General features: G+C 37.6%; 1 protein-coding gene across 6 annotated transcripts in view; it reads left to right on the top strand.

The window, feature by feature from the left end:
* Positions 1–23560, top strand: part of LOC127452154 (gastrula zinc finger protein XlCGF8.2DB-like) — a 467064-nt gene that overhangs the window by 355376 nt on the left and 88128 nt on the right. For 3 of the 6 annotated variants that reach the window (XM_051717422.1, XM_051717423.1, XM_051717421.1), the window contains exon 2: positions 14353–19989. The exons of the other annotated variants lie outside the window; for them this stretch is intronic. In XM_051717422.1, coding sequence (XP_051573382.1) covers positions 14353–15782 — 1430 coding nt within the window. In that variant the 3' untranslated portion in view covers positions 15783–19989. Of the gene's footprint in view, positions 1–14352; positions 19990–23560 lie in introns of those variants that run through there. 6 annotated transcript variants of the gene reach the window in all.

The raw sequence follows: 23560 nt of genomic DNA, 5'->3' as shown, positions 1-23560 counted from the left end.
GGACATTAAACACGTGTATGTAACAACTTTGCATCAGAAGGGAAGGAGAACACAGGGAAGCGGGTTTTCCAGGCTCAGGTAAGACTTTTAATCAGCCACTTCAATGCTTTACAACTTCACAAACTCATCAGCTTCACAGGCACGTAGTTACTTGGACACATCAGCTTTACAAACACAACAGATTAAACACAACAGCTTCAGGAGCACCGTGGCCTTCCTTGTGCCATGCTCTTTCTCCCTCTCTGCTGGTCACATGGCTGCTTATATGCCGCTCTCCCCATGCCCACTGGAATTAGAGACAGGTGTTAAACATAATCTAGCTCAGGTGCAAGCGCCCTTACCGCTTTCTCTCTCTCCGGATGGATGCTTGACCAGGCCCTGCTGCCACAGTGAAAAATTACTATTACAATTGAAAAAATATTTTTAGATCTTCTTAAACTACTTCAAAGTGTTCTCATCAAAAAAATCCTCCAGGTGCAGCAATGACAGCTTTGCAGATCCTTGGCATTCTAGCTGTCAGTTTGTCCAGATAGTCAGGTGACATTTCACCCCACGCTTCTTGTAGCACTTGCCATAGATGTGGCTGTCTTGTCGGGCACTTCTCACGCACCTTACAGTCTAGCTGATCCCACAAAAGGTCAATGGGGTTAAGATCCATAACACTCTTTTCCAGTTATATGTTGTCCAATGTCTGTTTCTTTGCCCACTCTAACCTTTTCTTTTTGTTTTTCTGTTTCAAAAGTGGCTTTTTCTTTGCAATTCTTCCCAGAAGGCCTGCACCCCTGAGTCTTCTCTTTACTGTTGTACATGAAACTGGTGTTGAGTGGGTAGAATTCAATGAAGCTGTCAGATGAAGATATGTGAGGCATCTATTTCTCAAACTAGAGACTCTGATGTACTTATCCTCTTGTTTAGTTGTACATCTGGCCTTCCACATCTCTTTCTGTCCTTGTTAGAGCCAGTTGTCCTTTGTCTTTGAAGACTGTAATGTACACCTTTGTATGAGATCTTCAGTTTTATTTTTGGCAATTTCAAGCATTGTATATCCTTCATTTCTCAAAACAATGATTGACTGATGAGTTTCTAGAAAAAGCTGTTTCTTTTTTGCCATTGTTGACCTAATATTGACCTTAAGACATGCCAGTCTATTGCATACTGTGGCAACTCAAAAACAAACACAAAGACAATGTTAAGCTTTATTTAATTAACCAAATAGCTTTTAACTGTGTTTGATATAATGGCAAGTGATTTTCTAGTACAAAATTAGCAATTTAGCATGATTACTCAAGGATAAGTTGGAGTGATTGCAGCTGGAAATGGGGCCTGTCTAGATTTGATCAAAAATGATTTTTTTCAAATAGTGATGGTGCTGTTTTTTACATCAGTAATATACTGAATATACTTTGTGATCAGTTGAATGCCACTTTGATGAATTAAAGTACCAATTTCCTTACGAAACAGCAAAATCTGTACATTATTCCAAACTTTTGTCCGCCAGTGAATATATACTGTATATATATATATACAGTTGAAGTCAGAAGTTTACGTACACCTTGGCCAAATACATTTAAACTCAGTTTTTCACAATTCCTGACATTTAGTCGTAGAAAACATTCCCTGTCTTAGGTCAGGTAGGATCACTATTTTAAGAATGTGAAATATCAGAATAATAGTAGAGAGAATTATTTATTTCAGCTTTTATTTCTTTCATCACATTCCCAGTGGGTCAGATGTTTACATACACTTTGTTAGTATTTGGTATCATTTCCTTTAAATTGTTTAACTTGGGTCAAATGTTTTGTGTAGACTTCCGTAAGCTTCTCACAATAAGTTGCTGGAACTTTGGCCCATTCCTCCAGACAGAACTGGTGTAACTGAGTCAGGTTTGTAGGCACGCAGGTGTCCTTGCTCGCACATGCTTTTTTCAGTTCTGCCCACAAATTTTCTAACAGATTGAGGTCAGGGCTTTGTGATGGCCACTCCAATACCTTGACTTTGTAGTCCTTAAGCCATTTTGCCACAACTGTGGAGGTGTGCTTGGGGTCATTGTCCATTTGGAAGATCCATTTTCCTTCCTCATGATGTCATCTATTTTGTGAAGTGCACCAGTCCCTCCTGCAGCAAAGCACCCCCACAACATGATGCTTCCACCCCCATGCTTCACGGTTGGGATGGTGTTCTTCAGTTTGCAAGCCTCACCCTTTTTCCTCCAAACATAACAATGGTTATTATGGCCAAACAGTTACATTTTTGTTTCATCAGACCAAAGGAAATTTCTCCAAAAGGTAAGATCTTTGTCCCCATGTGCACTTGCAAACTGTAGTCTGGCTTTTTTTATGGTGGTTTTGGAGCAGTGGCTTCTTCCTTTCCGAACAGCCTTTCAGGTTATGTTGATATAGGGCTCATTTTAATGTGGATATAGATACTTATCTACCTGTTTCCTCCAGCATCTTCACAAGGTCCTTTGCTGTTGTTCTGGGATTGATTTGCACTTTTCGCACCAAACTATGTTCATCTTTAGGAGACAGAATGTGTCTCCTTCCTTAGCGATATGATGGCTGCATGGTCCCATGGTGTTTATACTTGCATACTATTGTTTGTACTGATGAACGTGGTACCTTCAGGCATTTGGAAATTGCTAAAATGCTTTAAAAAAATTCACATAAATCTACACTCCATACCCCATAAGGACAAAGCAAAAATCTGATTTTTTGTAATTTTGCAAATGTATTAAAAAGAAAAAAAATGAAAAATCACATTGGCATAAGTATTCAGACCCTTTGCTATGACACTTGAAATTTAGCTCAGGTGCATCCCATTTCTCTGGATCATCTTTGAGATGTTTCTGCACTTTGATTGGAGACCACCTGTGGCACATTCAATTGATTGGACATGATTTGGAAAGGCACACACTGTCTTTTTAAGGTCTCACAGCTGAAAATGCAAATCAAAGAAAAAACATGCCATGAGGTCAAAGGAACTGCCTGCAGAGCTCAGTGACAGGATTGTGTCGAGAAATAGATCTGGGGAAGGCTACAAAAAATTTTGGTTGCAGTAAAGTTTCCCAAGAGCACAGTGGGCTCCATAGTTCTTAAATAGAAGAAGTTTGGAACAACCAGAACTCTTCCTAGAGCTTGCCACCCGGCTAAACCTAGCAGTCGGGGGAGAAGGGCCTTGGTAAGACAGGTGACCAATAACCCGATGGTCACTCTGGTTGAGCTCCAGAGATCATGTGTGGAGATGGGAGAAACTTGCAGAAGGACAACCATCACTGCAGCACTCCACCGATCTGGGCTTTATGGCTGAGTGGTCAGACGAAAGCCTCTTCTCAGTGCAAGACACATGAAAGCCCACTTGGAATTTGCAAAAAAGCACCTAAAGGACTCCCAGACTGTGAGAAACAAGATTCTCTGGTCTGATGAAACTAAGATTGAGTTTGGCCTCAATTCCAAGCATCATGTCTGAAGGAAACCAGGCACTGCAGGGACTGGGAGATTGGTCAGGGTTGAAGGAAAACTGTATGCAGAAAAATACCGAGATATCCTTAATGAAAACCTGGTCCAGAGTACTCAGAGCCTCAGAATGGGCCGAAGGTTCACCTTCAAACAGGACAATGACCCTAAGCACACAGCCAAGACAACACAAGGGTGGCTTAGGGACAACTCTGTGAATGTCCTTGAGGGTCCCAGCTAGAGCCTGGACTTGAACCCAACTGAACATCTCTGGAGAGACCTGAAAATGGCTGTCCACTGATGGTCCCCATCCAACCTGACAGAGCTTGAGAGGATCTGCAAAGAAGAATGGCAGAAAATCCCCAAATCCAGGTGTGCAAAGCTTGTCGCATCATACACAAAGACTCCAGGCTGTAGTCGTTGCCAAAGGTGCTTCAACCAAGTACTGAATTAAGGGTCTGAATACTTATGTCAATGTGATATTTCAGAGTTTTTTCTTTTTAATAAATTTGTAAAGTTATCAAAAATCTCATTTTTGCTTTATCATTATGGGGTATGGAGTGTAGATTGTTGTAAAAAAAAAAAAAAATGATTGAAAGCATTTTAGCATAAGGCTGCAGCATAACAAAATGTGAAAAAAATGTAGATGTCTGAATACTTTCTGAATGCACAGCAGATCGTAGAAACCATTGGAGCCAATGGTCTCTACGATCAGCTTAAGCTTGCGATGCTTTGGGTAATGCAGCCTTAGTCATTTTATATCTGTTATTAAATGTGCAAATAAATACCAAGTTCTCTGTATTGAAAATATGTAAATGCTTTTTAAGGTTTTTAATAACTTTTCAAACATATTGCTTGACGTTGATTCACCTATAAGTTGTTTAACACATTCAAAATAAGCATGATGGCTGAATGGATGGATGGTAGAGGTGGGGAAAAAATGTATTCTGTTACAAAACAACATTCTTAAAACTAACGATTTTTCAATTGTCTTCCTGATAAAAAAAAAAAGGGAAAAAAAAGCTATTTTAATGTAATAAAAAATACACAGTTAGCTTAATATGCTAAATCAGTAGATAGACAGATAGAAAGAACTTGTTCCACACGAATAGGTTTTCTGTTTTAAGTTTCGTCTCTTTAATTCTTTTTGTTCTATAATGCACCGCTGCAACAGCCATCAAAGTGCCGCTTGTTCACTTGTCAGACATCAAATCCTCTGCTGTGACCAATGTTCCTGTTATTTTGCATAATGCATAGTTTTATTTGTGAGGTGTTATGGAGAGTATTTGTCAGGAGTCATTCTGCAGATTCTGTCGGACACTTGCTCATTAAACAGTAAAAAAAAAAAAAAAAGAGCTCATCAAACTGTCGGATGCCTTGAACTACATGTTTTGCCCCAGCAATATTTATAAACAGTTCTGTACTTTTGAATGCGGAGCAGGATCACCCTGTGACTCCATGCACTCCGGTTACATTGAAGTGTGTTATTTGCTGCTCTATATTGGAGCTTTTCGTATTTCTCACTTTTTTACTTTGTTTTATTCGATAAGAGGTTATAGTTATTTAGCCTATTTATTTGTTTAATATCTGTTTGTTTCTCTGTTAAAGGGCTGAGCTTAACGTCTATTTGTCCTTATAAAATGCATCTTGTAGTGGTCACGTGGACATAATGCAGCCTTATTATCAGTGGCGAATTCTCAGGGCCAGCAAAGCCTTCTCTGCTGGGCTAACATGCCAAATAAATAAATATTTTTCATCCTTTCATTCTCAATCACCTTTTTGCGTATGTATTTTTAATCGCTTTCCACTCTTAATTAATCTACAAGCAAATAAAGAAAAACGAAAAGTTTATCCAGTCAGAATTTATTCCTTGATGCTTACAAGCGAAGTGTGACAGCTGTTTCACAAATCGCATGCCCGAAGCAGCGCATGAGTCTGAGCTCCACCCCCTCAGGCCTTCAGAATTTCTTCAGAATCCCTCAACAGTGCAAATGAATGAGCAACTAAAGTCAGATTGTCAGATTCATCAGCCAATCAGATTGATTGATTTGTTCTTGGTGGGTGTGATTTTTAGGATATGTCTCGGTTGAGGCCTTCTAGCTGGCCTTGAGTGACACAATCACGCTTTAAGTGATGTACGTAATTTGAAAGCAAATAGCACGAGATAGTCATCACTGCTGCTATGGCCATTGAGAAAGAGATCCTTATGGATTTAAAAACACGAGATGTTCTGCATGACTGTGTGATTGCTTAATTTATTAAACAGGAAAGGAGGACTGATTTTCACTTCAAGTAAATTGGTAAGTGCTTTTTGCATTGTTTAGCTACATCAGGAGTTTTCTAAGTGTAAATTAGGCTGTTGAGCATTCAGTGTCGGATCAAGTTTTGAAAAGTACTGCTGCATTCCATTCAACTTGGAAAGTCAGATTTTACAGCTTCCTACCAGGAAAAGTGCATCTTTAAGTCAGAATTACAACTTGTAGGCTCATGCAGAAATTCTCATCTCCGATTTCGCCGAGATGCAGGGGCATGATGTCACACAAACATGTTGACACTCAGAGAGATATACAAAGTAAGTGATAAACATTCACTTTATTAAATAATATCGATAAATGAGTTCGTTTCCACATTACATGATATTAAAGCTTGTTTAACAAATGCCTGCAGAAACAGGTGTATAAAACATTATAATCTCTTTTGATAATCGTACACCTGAAGTGTGCTAGCGCTGCAGCATTGTTTGTCAGTTGGGTTGCTAGGAGACATCTCTAATGAGAGTCAAACCCCTGCTAAGCTAACGGAAGCATTGCAGTTCCGAATATCGGGGAATGGAATGCATTTATGGTCGGAGATATCAAGTAGGAATATCCCACATCTAACTTGAATGGAACGCAGCATAACCGTGTACCCTGACGAAACAAAATTTATTGCAAGCAACATTTAAATCGCAAATATTATTAGATAGATTTTTCCAGGTATTATAGACCTCCTTGGCAGATTCATATGAGAAATTATGATTTTTGACGTTCATTTCACAAAACAGTCATGCTGCAGTTAAAATTAGGCTTGCTTGAGCATTGTGTGGTTTCAAGTTCTGGCTTTCGTGAGTGGACGTGTTTTTAAAATGTCAGTTGGTATTATTAGTTGACTGCCACGTAATGTTTGATAGGCGTAGCGTCTTATTCATTGTGAAACTGTGTTTTCTTAACGGCACGAATCGCACTGAAGGCCTAGACTTAAAATGCACGGCCCGCAGCTGCTTATTATACATGGGTCCCTAAACACTGACTAGTCAACTAATAGCTCAGACAATGCATCGACTAGTCGATTAAAAAAAATTGGTAGTTTTGCACATATCTACCTTTTTCCTGAAATTGATGCATTACATATTGAAAGAATGTTCATGTCAGACACAATTGTTCTTCAGTAAACATTTAATTTCTAAGAAAAAAGGGGTTAACACAGCTAAATATGTTGTAACCAATCACAGTACTTTAAAAATCACAATATTTATTGAATCGAATACTAAATGTTATAATATCCAATCGGGAGGACTGTAGCATTTGTGTCTGAGACTATCAGTGTCATAAGTCTCAAACGAGCCCCAGTCCACATCCCACATATCTCGAAACTCTCACGTAATAAATACGTGTTGGGCAGACATTTAGAAGGTTTCACCATCGATTGAAAGCCTGTCCCTTTGTCAGCATTATGGGGAAGCCGTGCAGTCTTCAAAACTCGCAGCTTTGAATCGAGAAAAATGTATCGTGGTGTCATGAACAGGGTTGGGAGGGTTACTTTTGAAATGTATTCCACTACAGATTACAGAATACATGCTGTAATATGTAATTTGTAACGTATTCTAAATACTTTGGATTACTTCTTCAGCACTGGTAGATTTTTTCACTTGTTTTGACTATAAAAACTCTGCCAGTACAGTAAGACAAAATACACATTAAAAATAGATTTTCTGAAAAACCTAAATATCTTATGAAGTGTTGTTTCTAAAACAAGATAAATCAAATTGATCTTGTTTTAAGGATTTTTAGATATTTTTACAGGAAAACAATACAAAAATTATTACCAAGAATACAATTTTTGCCCTAATATCAAAGGTCTTACTAGAAAAAAAGAAATTATGATCCAACGTGAATTTTCTTGATAAATAAATATGATCGTGCCTGGTAACATGTGCAGGTAAAATGGCTAGAAATAGCATTTTAGCTTAGCGTAAAGCTGACAATTTACACAAGGTTTATTTCTATTTCTTCTGCTCCAAACTTACTTCAAACGTACTTCTCTGTCTGCTCGTATGAATGTAACACATCATAAGAAAGTGTTTCACCGCTGTTCAAATGCACTTTGGATCGCATCATTTATATGTATAAATGTTTTCCATCTGAACGGACTAAATATTAAATGAAACAAATGACAATAAAATGCAAAGTAATCTCTTCAGTAATCAAAATACTTTTTGAATGTAACTATATTCTAATTACCAATGATTTAAATTGTAACTGTAGTGGAATACAGTTACTTATATTTTGTATTTTAAATATGTAATCCTGTTACATGTATTCCATTACTCCCCAACCCTGGTCATGAATAATCATGAAAAGCACCTTCTCATTGGATAAGGCTGTGCAGTTTCATGAATAATTGGACATCGATGACAATGATGCACTATAGTGTGTGACTTGATGTTGATTTTAAACCCGGAAGATGAAAATAGAGCAAAAAAAAAACAATTCTCCTAAAATTTAAAATAACAGTTGCTAACATTGTCTTTTATGATGTGCAACACATACATATCTGTTAACTTTTCATAAAATCTTTGTTGAGTGTTTCATGACTAGGGTTGGGAACCAAGAACCGGTTCCATTCTTTACAAAATACTGGAATCAGATGATCTTCGTGACTTTCGGTTCCAGTAACAGTTCCCCTGCATGAATTTTACACCGATGCATCTGGAACACCGTACTGAAATCCTCCGACAGTGATTCCAGCAGCAGCGCTGCCCTCTACTGGGTCAAAAGCATAAAACACACAAACAAATGACTCTTATGAGCAGGCTCTGTTGAATCTACAGTGCGAAACAGACAGCGCTTCCCGTATGTTCTGACTCCCGAAAAACGATTTAGATGAGCCGGTTCTTTTGAGTCTACAGCACTAAATATACAGCACTTCCGGAACAGTCAGATTCTGAAAGGATGACTCATATGAGCTGATTCTTTTGAATTTAAAGCATAAAACATACAGCGCTTCCAGTCTAGTCCGGTATAGTATTTATCTTACTCTGATGTGCAAGTTATGAATGTCCAACATGAAATTAAATAAGAACTGTTGAAGTCTTACAAAGCTTGAAATACAACAAGAACAATCAACAACAGATGAAATGAGGGACTTAGATATAAAAATCTATTCTAGAATAAATCTTATGGACTGATGTATAGTCCCTCCCAGGTTGGTTTAAAAGTCTCCAAATATCTGTAAGACCAAGATTTTTACATATCCTGTGAAGCGTCAGTGTTGCTCTAGGGGGCTTGCACACTTTTGCTTCACTATGATCAAGGACTGAGTCCATCAAATAGATTAAAGTCTCCTCCCAATATTATATCATGAGGGGTGCCAGCGGCTTGCAACTTCCCTTCAAGATCTATACAATTAAATAATAAATATAAAAGCAAATATTAGCCAAAATCAACCTTTGCCCCTGAATTTCTGCTAAAACAATAACGACTCTTCCTAATTTATCTTTAATCTGTTTGAGACATTTGAATTGTAGATGTTTACTTAATTACTTATGTAATGACTCCCCCTGCTCTTACTTGAGCCAGCACTAAAGAAAACATGTCCACCCCATATCTTCCCAAATTTTTCAGCTTCCTGCAGGGAAAGATGTGTTTCTTGAAGAAACTATATCATATTTCTTATGTTTAAGAAAATAAATAACCTTCCTTCTTTTTATGGGGTGCCCCAACCCATTCACATTCCACGAAGAGAGGGACAGTCCACTCATATTAACATTTGATATTTGACATATTAGAAAAAAGATATTGTCAAAAATAAAATTATAAAGACTACATTCCACATTAGTGCAACAATCAAACCCCAAACTTCCCCCTGAATCAAACAAACAGAAAAAAGAAAAACATGTGCATTAACCCCATTCAGGACAATGGCAACTGGAGTCCATCCCTCTAAACTCAAACAGTCCATGTACACCTACGAAAGTCCCCGTGACAATTTTGCCGTGGGATTGCTCGAGTCCGGTGTTTCTATACAAATTTTGTGAGACAGAATTACATAACTATAAAAATATCATTGCAAGCAGCGATGACGGGCCCAAGCACCATAGGTCCATTTCCACCCGATGGCTTTCGGAAAACAATGCAAGGTGAACACATGCTTTTGGCATTTTACATTATTCTAAACAATTATGAAGCAATTTGGGTAAATATAAGAGGACTATTTTAAAGTCTGTTATAAGAGCCACACTTCCTGCTGCCAGGTGGTAGCACTATGACCGTAACGCAAAAGAGTCACTTCTATGTGATTAGCCCCCAAGACTAAAGATCTCAATTTTGATCTAAATCACACATTGCACACAGAATATAGGAGACGCTTTCTGTTTCCCATTTCTCACCATTAATTTAATGCTTTGCCATGGCAACACTGTTCGATATATCAAAAGTCTTTTCACACTTTAGCATTCTCAATGTCTTGGTATAATGTTGTCTAAATGTGACAGTCTCATGAATCCCCTAGGAGTATTTAAAAGTTCAGAGATTGCAATATTCAAAAAATCCAAAATGGCTGACTTCCTAATACTTCCAGAGCTAAAAACTATAGTTATGAAAGTTGTCCGGCTTTATGAGAACTATACATGTACAAATTTTGGTGACTGTAGGTGAAAATAGGGGTGCTACAGAGCCCGCTTACATGCCCATTTTCAAGGGGGTGCTACAGAGCTCACGCCCAGCCCTAATGGCCGATGACTCTGTGTGTGCAAAATTTCAAGAGTTTTCACACGTTAAGAACCCCAAAAGTACCGAAAACCTTGAAAAGAATAATAATAATAAATATAGCCGCAAGTGGGGGCCAAGCACATGGTGAGATGACCAAAACAATAAAATTTGACAGAAAAGATCCAGCGAATGCTGTGGACAGCTATTTTGATGTGACATTTCAATTAGTTTGAGCACAGTTGAAAAATTAGGATTTTTCAGTGCCCCCTAGCATCAAAAATGAATGAAACTTGGCATGTTACCTCAATGTTCTCGTCCATGTGTACAAAGCTTCAAGTTTGAAAATTGCGATCACAAGATACAGGCTAATTAGTCATCACATGCCACGCCCCAAACATATTTGTTTATATCTTGACATATCGAAATTCTTTGAACAGCTTTTTGTCAAGAGAGTCTGTAGATGATGTATACCAAGTTTCGTCCGAATCGGTCAAACAGCCTAGGACGAGTTCGAAAAAGTAGGTTTTTCGCATAAATCGAAGATGTAGAAAACGTTTGTTGTGGAAATAGAAATTCATGTGACCATATAATTTGGGGCCACTGATGGATTCAGAAAAGCTTTAGAAATTTATTGTAGCTTATTCCAGAGATATTCGCAAAAACGCGAATTAGCTAATTATAGCGCCACCATGTGGCCAGTTGTCACAATTTTATATACTGCTTCGTGTAGACACCCTGCTTGTGTACAATAGTTTTCATGACCATTGGTCATTCCCAATACGAGTTATTAGGTGCTGAAATTTGCCCTCACTGTTGCGGAGATATGAGCCAAAACGTAAAAGTGCTTATTATTGCGCCACCTAGAGTCAGATGGGTGTGCGTGTATGCACCTGAGTATTGGTAGGGATTTGGGACCATCCTGCCAAGTTTGGTGTCTCTAGTACTTACGGTTTTTGTTGCCCATTCACTTGCAGAAAAAAATAAGAAGAAAATCCGGATACAATAGGGTTCCAGCACCATAGGTGCTTGGCCCCCTAATAATAATAATAATAATTATAAATATAGCCACAAGCGACTATTGTCGGGGACCAATCACATATGGCGAGATGACCAAAATAATCAAATTTGACAGAAAAGATCCTGTGGATGCTGTGGACAGCTATTTTGGTATGACATTTTACCTGCTTTAGTTGCAAAAATAGGATTTTCTTAAGTTATAGCGCCCCCTAGCATAAAAAATGATTGAAACTCGTTATGTTACCTCAGTGTTCTCTTGTCCATGTGTAAAAATTTTGTTAAGTTTGAAAATTGCAATCACAAGATACAGGCTAATTAGTTATTATAGGCCACGCCCAAAACATATTTGCTTATATCTTTGGAACGATTCGACGCATCAAAATACTTTTGATAACTTTTTGTCAAGAGGGTCTGTAGATGATATATATACCAAGTTTTGTGACAATTGGGCAAACGGCCTAGGACGAGTTAGAAAAAGTAGGAATAAATAAATTTTCGAATAAATCTAAATTGTAAAAAAAAGTTTGTGGAAATGGAAATTCAAGTGACCATATTATTGTGGGGCACTGGTGGATTCAGAGAAGCTACAAATTTGTATTGAAGCCTATACAGTTCTGGAGTTATGAGCAAAAGTAATTATACCTAATTATACCGCCACCATGTGTCCGATTGTCACAATTATATGTGGCTTCGAGTTGACACCCTGCTTATATATAGTAATTACCATAACCCTGGGCTGTTCCCAATACGAGTTATAAGGTGCTGAAATTTGATCGGCCGTTGGCAGCCATTTTTGTTAATTTGTCGAATTGATTTAAGAATATGTTAGCGTTTGAACCAAAGAAGATGCATATTTCATTTGAACTTTGTCTTTCAAACGGCTGCAAATTTATGACAGTTTTTTAGTTGTAGCGCCTCCTAGGGGCAGAATTGTACGAAACTTTGCTGGCATCTTCTAATGTGCACTGAGTTTGGTTACATTTGGAGTTTGCATTTAGATATTGATCAATTACTCAAATCACATTAAACCAAAGGTATTGTATCGTTAATATCTTCAGAACGATTTGATGTATCAATTCTTTTGATAACTTTTTGTCAGGAGGGTCTGTAGATGATGTATACCAAATTGAATGCCGATTGGACTAACGGTCTATGAGTTAGGAAAAAGTAGGTTTTCCAAATTCAAAATGGTGGAACAAAATTTTAGACAAATGAAATCGGAGATACAGGAATCATCGGATAAAAGAATTTCGAGAAATAATAGCAGAATTGCAGAAATAATTCTTCCTCAAAAGAACTACTGGAATCTTTACTGGAACCATTAAGGAACCGGAATCGTTAAATTCTTAATGATTCCCATCCCTATTCATCACCCTTTTAAGGCCTTGTTGAATGTGCCCCAGCCTGTTTAAGTAAAATAATCTGAGATACATTATTTAATTTGAGAGTGTGTGGGTTTGTTCTGGTATGGACAGTATTCATTTTATTTGTTCAGGTCTTGAGAGAGGTCTTAAAGTCTTAAATTTGAGTTTTAAAACTTAGTAGCAACTGCATGAATGGCCTAAAAAAATGCTGTTTTGAAAGTAAATGTGTTACGATTATGGCATAAATCTGAGCTGTTTTGCTTCCATAGAAGGGCTCTGAATAAATTAAGTGATTTGCTGCAGTAGGACTGTGGTATTCAAGCACACAATTGGCTGCTGCTAGAATCAATCATGTGATCTGAGGGGGGCCTGGGTAGCTCAGCGAATATTGATGCTGACTACCACGCCTGAGTTCGAATCCAGGGTGTGTTGAGTGACTCCAGCCAGGTCTCCTAAGCAACCAAATTGGCCCAGTTGCTAGTGAAGGTAGAGTCACATGGGGTAACCTCATCGTGGTCGCGATTAGTGGTTCTCGCACTCAATGGGGCGCGTGGTAAATTGTGCGTGGATCACGGAGAGTAGCATGAGCCTCCACATGCTGGGAGCCTCCACGTGTCATGCACAATAAGCCATGTGATAAGATGTGCGGACTGACTGTCTTAGAAGCGGAGGCAACTGATGCTGAACCCAGATTGAGGTGAGTAACCGCGCTACTATGAGGACATGAGTAGTGGGAATTGGGCATTCCAAATTGGGGAGAAAAGGGGATAAAAATAATTTAAAAATAAAAATAAAATCGTGATCTGACACTGTAGGGATTAGTGATTCTTGGGCTCATGTAGGACTGTGCTAGTGAAGCACGCGATTGGCCGCTGTTGCATTCAGTCACGAGGTCTGCCGCGGTAGGACTGCAGTAGTCAAGCAAGTATTAAGGATTTTGCACACCAGATGCAATTTTCCTATGAAGCAATTCACACCTTGAGTGAACATTCGCATGCCAACAAAGCAAGGTTTTTTGTTTTTCGGTGAGTGTCGATGTTTTTTTTCACCCTGTGATGAAATGCCCTGACCAATAAAATATGAGATTTTAATCACGTGTCAGGAGCTGCTGCAGTTACCAAAACCAGCACAACTTGTGGCGCTAAAGCACAGACAGCTGTTTTGACCACCAAGATTCAACTGTACAGATCTTAAGTGTTTTTCTTCGCCAAATATTAATAAAATTAATACAATTGCTGCAGTTTTTGTATACCAAAAACATGGTGGTTTCTCCACAAAATGATATAATCGTTATTGCTGTACTATCATTAGGTTGTTAACAGCTGTGCTCCCGTTACCAATTTTAAAGTATCCAGGGATGTGTGCAGAGGGGTGGCTACAGTGGCGCAAGCCACTGCCCCTTTGCCCTCCTGGGCTGAGGTGCCCCTCTGGATAAATTAATTTGCATACATTCATTTTGCAGATGCTTTTTATCCACAGCGTCAAAGCTATTTAAATATGAAGAATAGTACAACACTGTCTGACTTTTTTTTATTGATATTTTCTTTTTAGATTTGAGGGAAATTAAAGAAGAAAATCAAGAACCAATAGAGGTGAAAGAGGAAAGCCAAGAACTGAATGAAGTGGAGGAGGAACATCAGAATCAGAATCCTCATCATGTCATAATTGGAGAAAATTCTTTTAGTTCCTCACAAAACAGAACTCAAGCCAAAAATTCCTTTACTTGCCCTCAGTGTGGAAAGAGTCTCACACGGAAAGGAAATCTTAACAAGCACATGAGAATTCACAATGGAGAGAAGCTTTTCACATGCCATCAGTGTGGTAATAGTTTCACGTGTAAAGGATCTCTTAATGTGCACATGAGAATTCATTCTGGAGAGAAAGCTTTCATGTGCCCTCGGTATGGAAAGACTTTCATACGGAAAACAGATCTCAACAGGCACATGAAAGTTCACATTGGAGAGAGGCCTTTCGCATGCCTTCAGTGTGAAAAAAGTTATGCAGACAAATTTGGTCTTACAAGACACATGCTATTTCACACTGGACAGAAGCCTTTCACATGCCTTCAGAATGGTAATAGTTTCATGTCAAAAGGATCCCTTAATGTGCACATGAAAATGCACAATGTAGAAAGCACTTACACATGCCCTCAGTGTGGAAAGAGTTTCACACAAAAAGTGGGTCTTAAGAATCACATAAAAATTCACACTGGAGAGAAACCTTTCACATGCCCTCAGTGTGGAAAAAGTTTCTTACGGAAAACAAATTTCAACAGGCACATGAAAGTTCACACTGGAGAGAAGCCTTTCACATGCCATCAGTGTGGAAAAAATTATGCAAACAAAGTAGACCTTAACAGACACATGCTATTTCACACTGGAGAGAAGCCTTTCACATGTCTTCAGTGTGGGAATAGTTTCACGTCTAAAGTAAACCTTAATGTGCACATAAGAATTCACACTGGAGAGAAGCCTTTCACGTGCAGTCAGTGTGGTAATAGTTTCACGTGTAAAGGCTCCCTTAATGTGCACATGAGAATTCACACTGGAGAGAAAGCTTTCATGTGCCCTCAGTGTGGAAAAGGTTTTGCAAAGAGAGGAGGCCTTAAGGATCATGTGAGATGTCACACTGGAGAGAAGCCTTACACTTGTCATCAGTGTGGAAAGAGTTTCATGAATAGAGGAAACCTGTATACGCACATGAAAGGCCACACTGGAGAGAAGCCTTTCATATGCTTGCAGTGCGGGAAGAGTTTTACACGTAAAGAAAGGCTTAACATCCACATGAGAATTCACACTGGAGAGAAGCCTTACATGTGCCATCAATGTGGAAAGAGTTTCAGTCAGTCAAACATCCTAAAACAACATGAGAGCATGCATACTGGAGAGAAGCCATACCACTGCCCTTCATGTGGGAAAAGTTTCTACCAATTAAGGTTTTTAAGAAGTCACAGAAAAGGGCATTGCCCAGAGTTGTTGTAGTGAGCAGACTGCAGGTAATGGTATGTCATTGGTATAAAAATCAGGAAAACTCAAAGATTCTAATCCAATTTTGCCGAGAAGCAGGTGCGTGATGACACAAACACGTTGGCACCCAGGGGGATGTACAAAGTTAGTGATAACCGTTCAGTTTTATTAAATAATAACCATCAATGTGTCAAAGTTCACACATTGCATAATATTAAAGCTTCTTTAACAAAACATGTTCAATCATCTCTTTTGATAATCATACACCTTTATCACAAATGCTAGTGTTGCAGCATTGTTTATCAATTGGGTTGCTAGGAGACGTCTCTGGTGACAGTTGAATGAACACCTGCTAAGCTAACGGGAGTGTTGCAGTTTCGTTTCCTAACACATCATCTTCCAAACATCTGGCAATGAAATTAATGCCTTTGGTTAGAGATTGGAGAAATCAAGTTGGGATCTCCCAGATCCAACTTTGAATGAAACATATTTTAAGTGCAGAGTTTCTTAATCCTTTCCTGGAGTACTACTAACACTACACATTTTGGATGTCTCATTTATCTAGCACACTGGATTCTACTGATTAGATCATTAGTGGAGTGCTCCTTGGTCTGAGTGTGTCTTATAAGGGAGACAGCCAAAATGTGTAGTGTTAGTGGTACTCAAGGTTGAAACATTAGCCGGATTACCATCCAACTGTTTCATATTTTTAAGCACAATTCTAAAGATGAGACTAAAGAAATGTGAATCGTAGTGTCCATTCACTTCGTCATGTGCATTATCTTGAGGGAGAATTTGTCATGAAGCAGCAGCTGAATGACCTCCTTGCTTTTGTATTTGTGGTATTGGAGCAATAGTATAAGGAGATGCAGCAGAATTAATGTAATGTCTCATATGAGGGCAGAAATAGCTGCTATGCCCATACACTGACAGCATCCTTACCTGAGAGCACCCATGCTCAAAACTGCTAATGACCAGCTGTGGACATGTTTTGAAAAATTTGAAGAAGAAAATAATGCATTGGTAGAAATTTAAAATCACTGTTTGTTCTGTGTATTTTGGACCATGCAAATTAGTCCCACGGAGAATAAGGGTGGGTCTTGATGGGTTGGCACTTGGAATGTCACTAACCAATCACAACACATCAGTGGGAAAGTGCAAGTTTGTAATCCCTCCCTGTCTGGTAGGGATAAAAGTATCCCCCAGGTGTTCCGAGTTTCTGACCTGACGAGGATAGAGAAAACAGCATGACTAAGGTTATACTCTTGCGGGGAAAACCTTCCGTGCAAGGTTCTTCTAGAGGCACTCTCTTCTGCAAAGGACTCCAGCTTCAGCAGTTTCTGTCTGACCCTCAAGACATCTGCGGTTGTGCTCCACATTCTGGAAAGGACCCTGCATTCCTAAAGACATTCATCGCCTGGCTTCACTGCTCTCTCTAGATTGCACAACACAAGGATCTTTTAGGCGCCACCACTCCGTGGCCACGACTGTTGGAACGCTTTCCAAACTTTTCCAAATAAACGTAATATTATTATTATTATTATTATTATTTCCCACTGCACACAACCTACGCACCCAGTGTAAGATGTCCCCTGCTGCCGGACTGATCACCCGACTATGTGGAAAGTAAATATAAGCTTACCAAACCTCCTCCTAAAAGATTTTGGCTTTTAGTTGTAACAATTTGATTGCTTAACTTGTTTAGAGATTGTGTATCAGGGGTCAGTTCATAACAGATAATAATCAATATCTGAGTTACTTGTAATTAGGCATTTCCTATTATTATCATTGAACAGAGAAACCATAGATGATCTTTCTTTAAGACGACCTACATAGTTCTCTTTCACTGCTTCGCCTAATCGCACCACGTTTATTCATCTGCTTTGCATCCATTTCATTGATGCTTTTAATTTTATTAGTAGTTTTGTCTGGTTGTTTGATTGAATTTGTAGTATTAGTAATTTTTTCATATTTAGTAGGTGTGATATTAACTTTTATTTCTTTTGGTTAATATAATTCAGTTTTGTTTACAACTGTGTCTTCCTTGTGTTTGGTAATCATAGGCTCTACAAGTTGTCCAGAATCTCACAAAATTCTTCAGATTACTCAGATGACCAACTCCCTCCAATTTACATTGTTTGTAACTTTATAAAAAATAATAATAATAAAATAAAATAATTAAAAAAAAATACTTTTTTTACAAGAATAATACAATAATTTTTGTGTTATTAGTTAAAACAGATTTTAAACAAATGTATACATAAATGCATGTAATTCACATACATTCTCTTGCCACTGTATATATTAGAGCTGTCAAAGTTAACGCGTTAATGCATGTGATTCAATAAAAATGTTTAACACGTTAATTTTTCTTTATCGCGATTTATGCATTTACCGTTAATAAGGCATAAACCAGCAATACACAGGTCGGAATAGGATGGAACCTTTATGATGTGTCCGCTCGGACTCATTATGAGCTGTAAGGTTCATAAATTAATTCCCGCAAAGGACACACGTGAGGCACGTGTTTCTCTGAAGGCACATTTCATGATCTTGTTCACAGTAAAATTATAATCATTCACATTTTAGACATGTTAATGTTTTGATTAGTAATTTATTAGTAGTTATTTTTTAATAAGCCATAGTTAATTAATAGTTCTCAATGAGGCAAATCAAATTCAGTAATTATTGATTACCTAACAGTGAACTGCCTCAGTCGTCAGTTCGCTATTACTTACTGATTAGTTAATCATGTTTCCATATAAGTTAATAGTAGTAACTAAAGTGTTAATGTAATACCACTCATTTGTCCTGCATTAATTCCTGAATAGTTACCTAATAATGACAGACCATTATTATAAAGTGTTATCCATTCTTTTAATTACACCCCAGTGTAGTCTAAAACAGCATTCAAACTGAGTTCATTTATTTCTCACTGGCAAAAAAATTATTTTGTGTGCCCTCTAGTGTAGAAACACCAAAATGGTCATGTCAGTGAAATAACCCTGTCTTTTGGGGTTAAAAAAATGCATCTTCTCATGCGTTGTGCCTAACGCAAGTATCTTCTTTTGCCAGCCCAGCACACTGCTAGGTGACATACTGTAGTTGAGTGATAGCAAGTAACTTCATATACTTCGCTGTTTTACCAGTCTCGCACTTGTCAGTCGTCATATAGCTGTTTGAAACTTAATTTGTATATAAGATGAGATGCATAGGGAGTTTTGATTCTGATGGTGTAAGTTTTAATGACAGGTGTCAGATGTCACGGCCAAATAATTTTCCACATTCACACACAGTATTCAATCACATTTGCTCACACCCTAGAGTCCTGTTTTTTTATTGTTGCATGATGTTTTTTTTTTTAGCAAATAAGCTCAACTTTGCTGACAGTGTCAAATGTGACATAAAAAAGCAACTTGAGCTGACTGTGCAATTGCACCGATACTTCCCTGCAATGCTCATAGTCGGATGGCAATGTCGTACCTGCAATGATGCGCAATGCCTTGCACAGTGCCGGCAATTATTCTTGCATACCGGCAGCTCTTATAAAGTGCTAGTACTGTGTCCTGCTCCCGCAAAACGATGAGGGGGGAGTTTGCAAGTTATGAAGATATTTAATCTGTTTTGAATACTATTCTGATGCAAGTGAAACTTTGTAATATGGCACTTTTTCATACCACTGTCTCCTTAAGATGATTCGCTTATGTTTTCCTCTTTTGTAAGTCGCTTTGGATAAAAGCGTCTGCCAAATGAATAAATGTAAATGTAAAATATGTCATATCTACCACACCATAAGCCATTTATTCAGTGTGTATGATAAATATAACATGTACAAATATAAGATAAATTGTATAAAGATAATTGTGTTAAAAACTTTCAAGATACTTTATGTGAATATCTTTGCATTAGCGAAGGGGTACGCAAAAGGATGTTCAATGTTTGGAGGGGTACGCCACTGTAAAAAGGTATGCATAATCTAGCCCTTATTTTAAGTGCAAAACATACCCCTGAAATACTAACATACACTTGCATAAAACACACACAATATGCTAAATTTATTTATAATGGTTTTATAAATATTGAAATGTGCAAACATAGAGGATAAAACTTGAATCACTGAAACATTTTGATGAAATTACTGACCTTTTTGCTGTAAAATTACATTAAGAAATGTTTATACGCGTAAAACCTAATAAAGAATGGCTAACAAACATTTATTTTTGTTGGTAATCTGTATGTACTGTAAACAGTTGAAAGGGCTAAAGCTGAGGCTGCCAGTTTAGAAGGACTCAAGGCAGACATGAATCTAACAGATAGAACATTGGGTCTCTGATGTCTGAGTCTTAGCACTGATGGATAAGGAAATGTACATGTAATGTAGCCCAAAACTTGTTCACTGTAATTAAGTATGACTAAGCAGCTTTTGTACTGTATTCATAAGTTGAGATCTACAATTCATTTTTTAAAAAAAGGCTAAATTAATTATTAATTATTGGAAGTCACACATACACTCACTGAGCAGTTTATTAGGAACACTATGGTCCTAATAATTGCCCATCGTAGTCTCCAACTGCTGTATCCAATCCGCCTCAAGGTTTGACGTGTTGTGGATTCTGAGATACTATTCTGCTCACTACAGTTGTACAGAGTGGTTATCTGAGTTACCGTAGCCTTTCTGCAGTGATGGGCAGTAGCTTCGCTACAAATAGTGAAGCTATTAGCTTTACTACATTTCTGAGTAGCGAGGTGGTAGGTTTGCTAGTTTTTAAATCAAGTAGCTTTTCAGTAGCAAAGCTGTATTTTTTATTAGGTAGTGAGTAGCTTTGACAAAAGCTGCACCATGCATCACACCAGTGTTTACTATCGCCAGTTTTGAATCAGAGGTAAAGATGTCCAACTCACAAATGAATCACTCATCTGACTTGATTCTTTACAATGAATTGGTCACGTTATAGCAAAGCGGTCTGAATCGGTTCGCAATTCAATCTGAATGAGTCAGAAAGCTTGCGCGCGCGCTGCTGAATCATTTGTGCGCACTCTCACTTGCCAACACACTCACGGAATATTTTAAAATACGGAAAGTAAAGATAATGCTGGTTGCAGTAACCTACAATCTATGGAAACCAAACCTGCAAATGTGCCCTATCATTTGCCAGTGATGAAGAAGGTCTTTATTAAGTTAAAGGCGTGTACAGCTTGAATGGCACTGTCTGTAGGTATTTTACACCAAATGAGTATCAAAAAACTTTGTAGCCTACATGAAAACACAGTAAAAAAAAAAAAAGTCCCATGGCATTACCATGTTTTTTGGACATGTACCATTACCTGGGAGCACCATGTTAATACAGTGGTATACGGATAAGGTAATCATATAGTGAAGTACCATAGTAGTACCATGTTAATCTATGAATTACCTTGAAGCACAATATTAATTCAACTGTATATGAATGTAATAATCATATATCAAGTTACCATGGTAGTACCGTGGTATTCTTTGAAGTAATTTGAAGCACCATGTAAATTCAGAATAGTACATAAATATGGTAATTGTATTTCAAAGTACCATGGTATTACCATCTGATACCATCAGATATATTGTTATTGCCCAGATGTACACACACACAAGAAATTTGTCCTCTGATCAGAAGCTTCCAGTACATACAGAATTACAACAGCTAGACACAGAATTACAGGATAAGATGAATAGTATACTGTATGTACAGAGTTTTTATACAGGAATGTGCAAAGGAAACTATGTTCAAATGGGTATGGGTTTGTAGAGGTAGTAGTATAAATGTGATGTTTTTTTTGTTTTGTTTTTTAAATAGTGTTTTTTTAATTTTTGAAAACATGGGTTTGTATAGGTAGCATGCATAAATATGAATTTGCATGGTTTTTACATGCATATTATATTGCACCATACTGCATAGTTGTATATTGTATTGCACTATACTGTACTATGTTATACCATGGCTTTGATAAACATTATGTGAATAAGTCTTTTAGATGCTTTGTCTATGACAGTATGCTCTGTGCATCTTGTTGAAAAAAAAATTAAGTAGCTTAAATGTAGGAAGCCACTTATGGTGTGTAGCTTGTAGTGTAACTTGCTACTTTCTCTGAAGTGTAGCTTTTAGCTTACCTTAACAAATTTTTCTGTTGAGTAGTTTGTAGCTTAGCTTGCTAAATTTTTCGAGTAGCTTGCCCAACACTGCCTTTCTGTCAGCTCGAACCAGTCTGGCCATTCTCTGTTGACCTCTTTCATCAACAGGGCATTTCCATCTGCAGAACTGCCACTCACTGGATATTTTTTTGTTTTTGGCACCATTCTGAGTAAACTCTAGAGACTGTTGTCTGTGTAAATTCCAGGAGATCAGCAGTTACAGAAATACACTAACCAGCCTGTCTGGCACCAACAATCATGCCACTGTCGAAATCACTGAGATCACATTTTTCCTCATTCAGATGGTTCCCACAAAGCAAAGTTTTTGTGGCCCAGCTCCAGTCCACACAACCAATTTCATATGGCTCACATGCAGCAAAGAACGATGGCCCTTGGGCAGCCCAGATCCAGTTTGCCAACAAGGACTACACATGTGCCATAGCTTGACCAACCGATCAAAAGCTAATAACCAGCCTTGCACTGGCCAGGAAGTTTCGATACATATTATATTAATATATTATATCAGCTTCATTATTTTATGATGTGTGATTTTTATTCTTGTGCTTCTCTGAGCAGTTTGCAACTTCTCATATTACTGCTTCTGTTGTATACCTCATTTGTAAATAAATAAATGAAAATGAACACACATTGGGACTTTATATAGCTCCATCTCTACAGGTATAAAGTGTTGAAACTATACTTTGTAGTGTAGAATGTTAAATTGCCCAAACAGATAATTAAATAAAGTAGGTACACTCTCTGAATGATGAATGATTGATCATTAGTGATGACACCTGGTGTTAACAAGCAGACTATACTGAAGGAAAGAGGGAGGGACAACATGAACAGGAAAACAAAGAGATCAAACCAGCAAACACCACAAGAACTGAATGTGTCTTAAAGCCACACAGCTTTAAATATACATCATCTCAGTATCGCACAGGAGGATGTTTGAAATGGCTCTCAAAACAATGTGGCCATTATTTAAGCAATTTTTTAAAATTATTTATTTTGTTATTATTATTATTATTATTATTATTATTATTATTATTATATTATTTATCTTCTGAACACATACAATATATATATATATATTTTTTTTTTTTTTTTTTTTTTTTTGTATGTGTTCAGAAGAATTATTTTAGGTTTAGCTCTATTTAGTGTTGCTGAGGATGTTTTATTGAAATGTTTCATTTGAAGTCACCATTATGGTGATTAGTGTTCTCCAGGGCTGGGAGGGTTACTTTTGTAAGGTATTCTAAATACTTTGGATTACTTCTTCAGCACTGGTAGATTTTTTCACTTGTTTTGACTATAAAAACTCTGCCAGTACAGTAAGAGAAAATACACATGTTAAAAATACATTCTCTGAAAAACCTAAATATCTTATGCAGTGTTGTTTCTAAAACAAGATATATCAAATTGATCTTGTTTTAAGGATTTTTAGATATTTTTACAGGAAAAAAATACAAAAATTATCATCAAGAATAAGATTTTTGCCCTAATATCAAAGGTCTTACTAGAAAAAAAGAAATTATAATCCAACGTGAATTTTCTTGATAAATAAATATGATCGTGCCTGGTAACATGTGCAGGTAAAATGGCTAGAAATAGCATTTTAGCTTAGCGT

Source organism: Myxocyprinus asiaticus, chromosome 14 (genome assembly GCF_019703515.2).
Source record: "Myxocyprinus asiaticus isolate MX2 ecotype Aquarium Trade chromosome 14, UBuf_Myxa_2, whole genome shotgun sequence".
NCBI lineage: Eukaryota > Metazoa > Chordata > Actinopteri > Cypriniformes > Catostomidae > Myxocyprinus > Myxocyprinus asiaticus.
The sequence above is the reverse complement of the archived record's forward strand: the minus strand, read 5'-3'. Positions and strand labels throughout refer to the sequence as shown.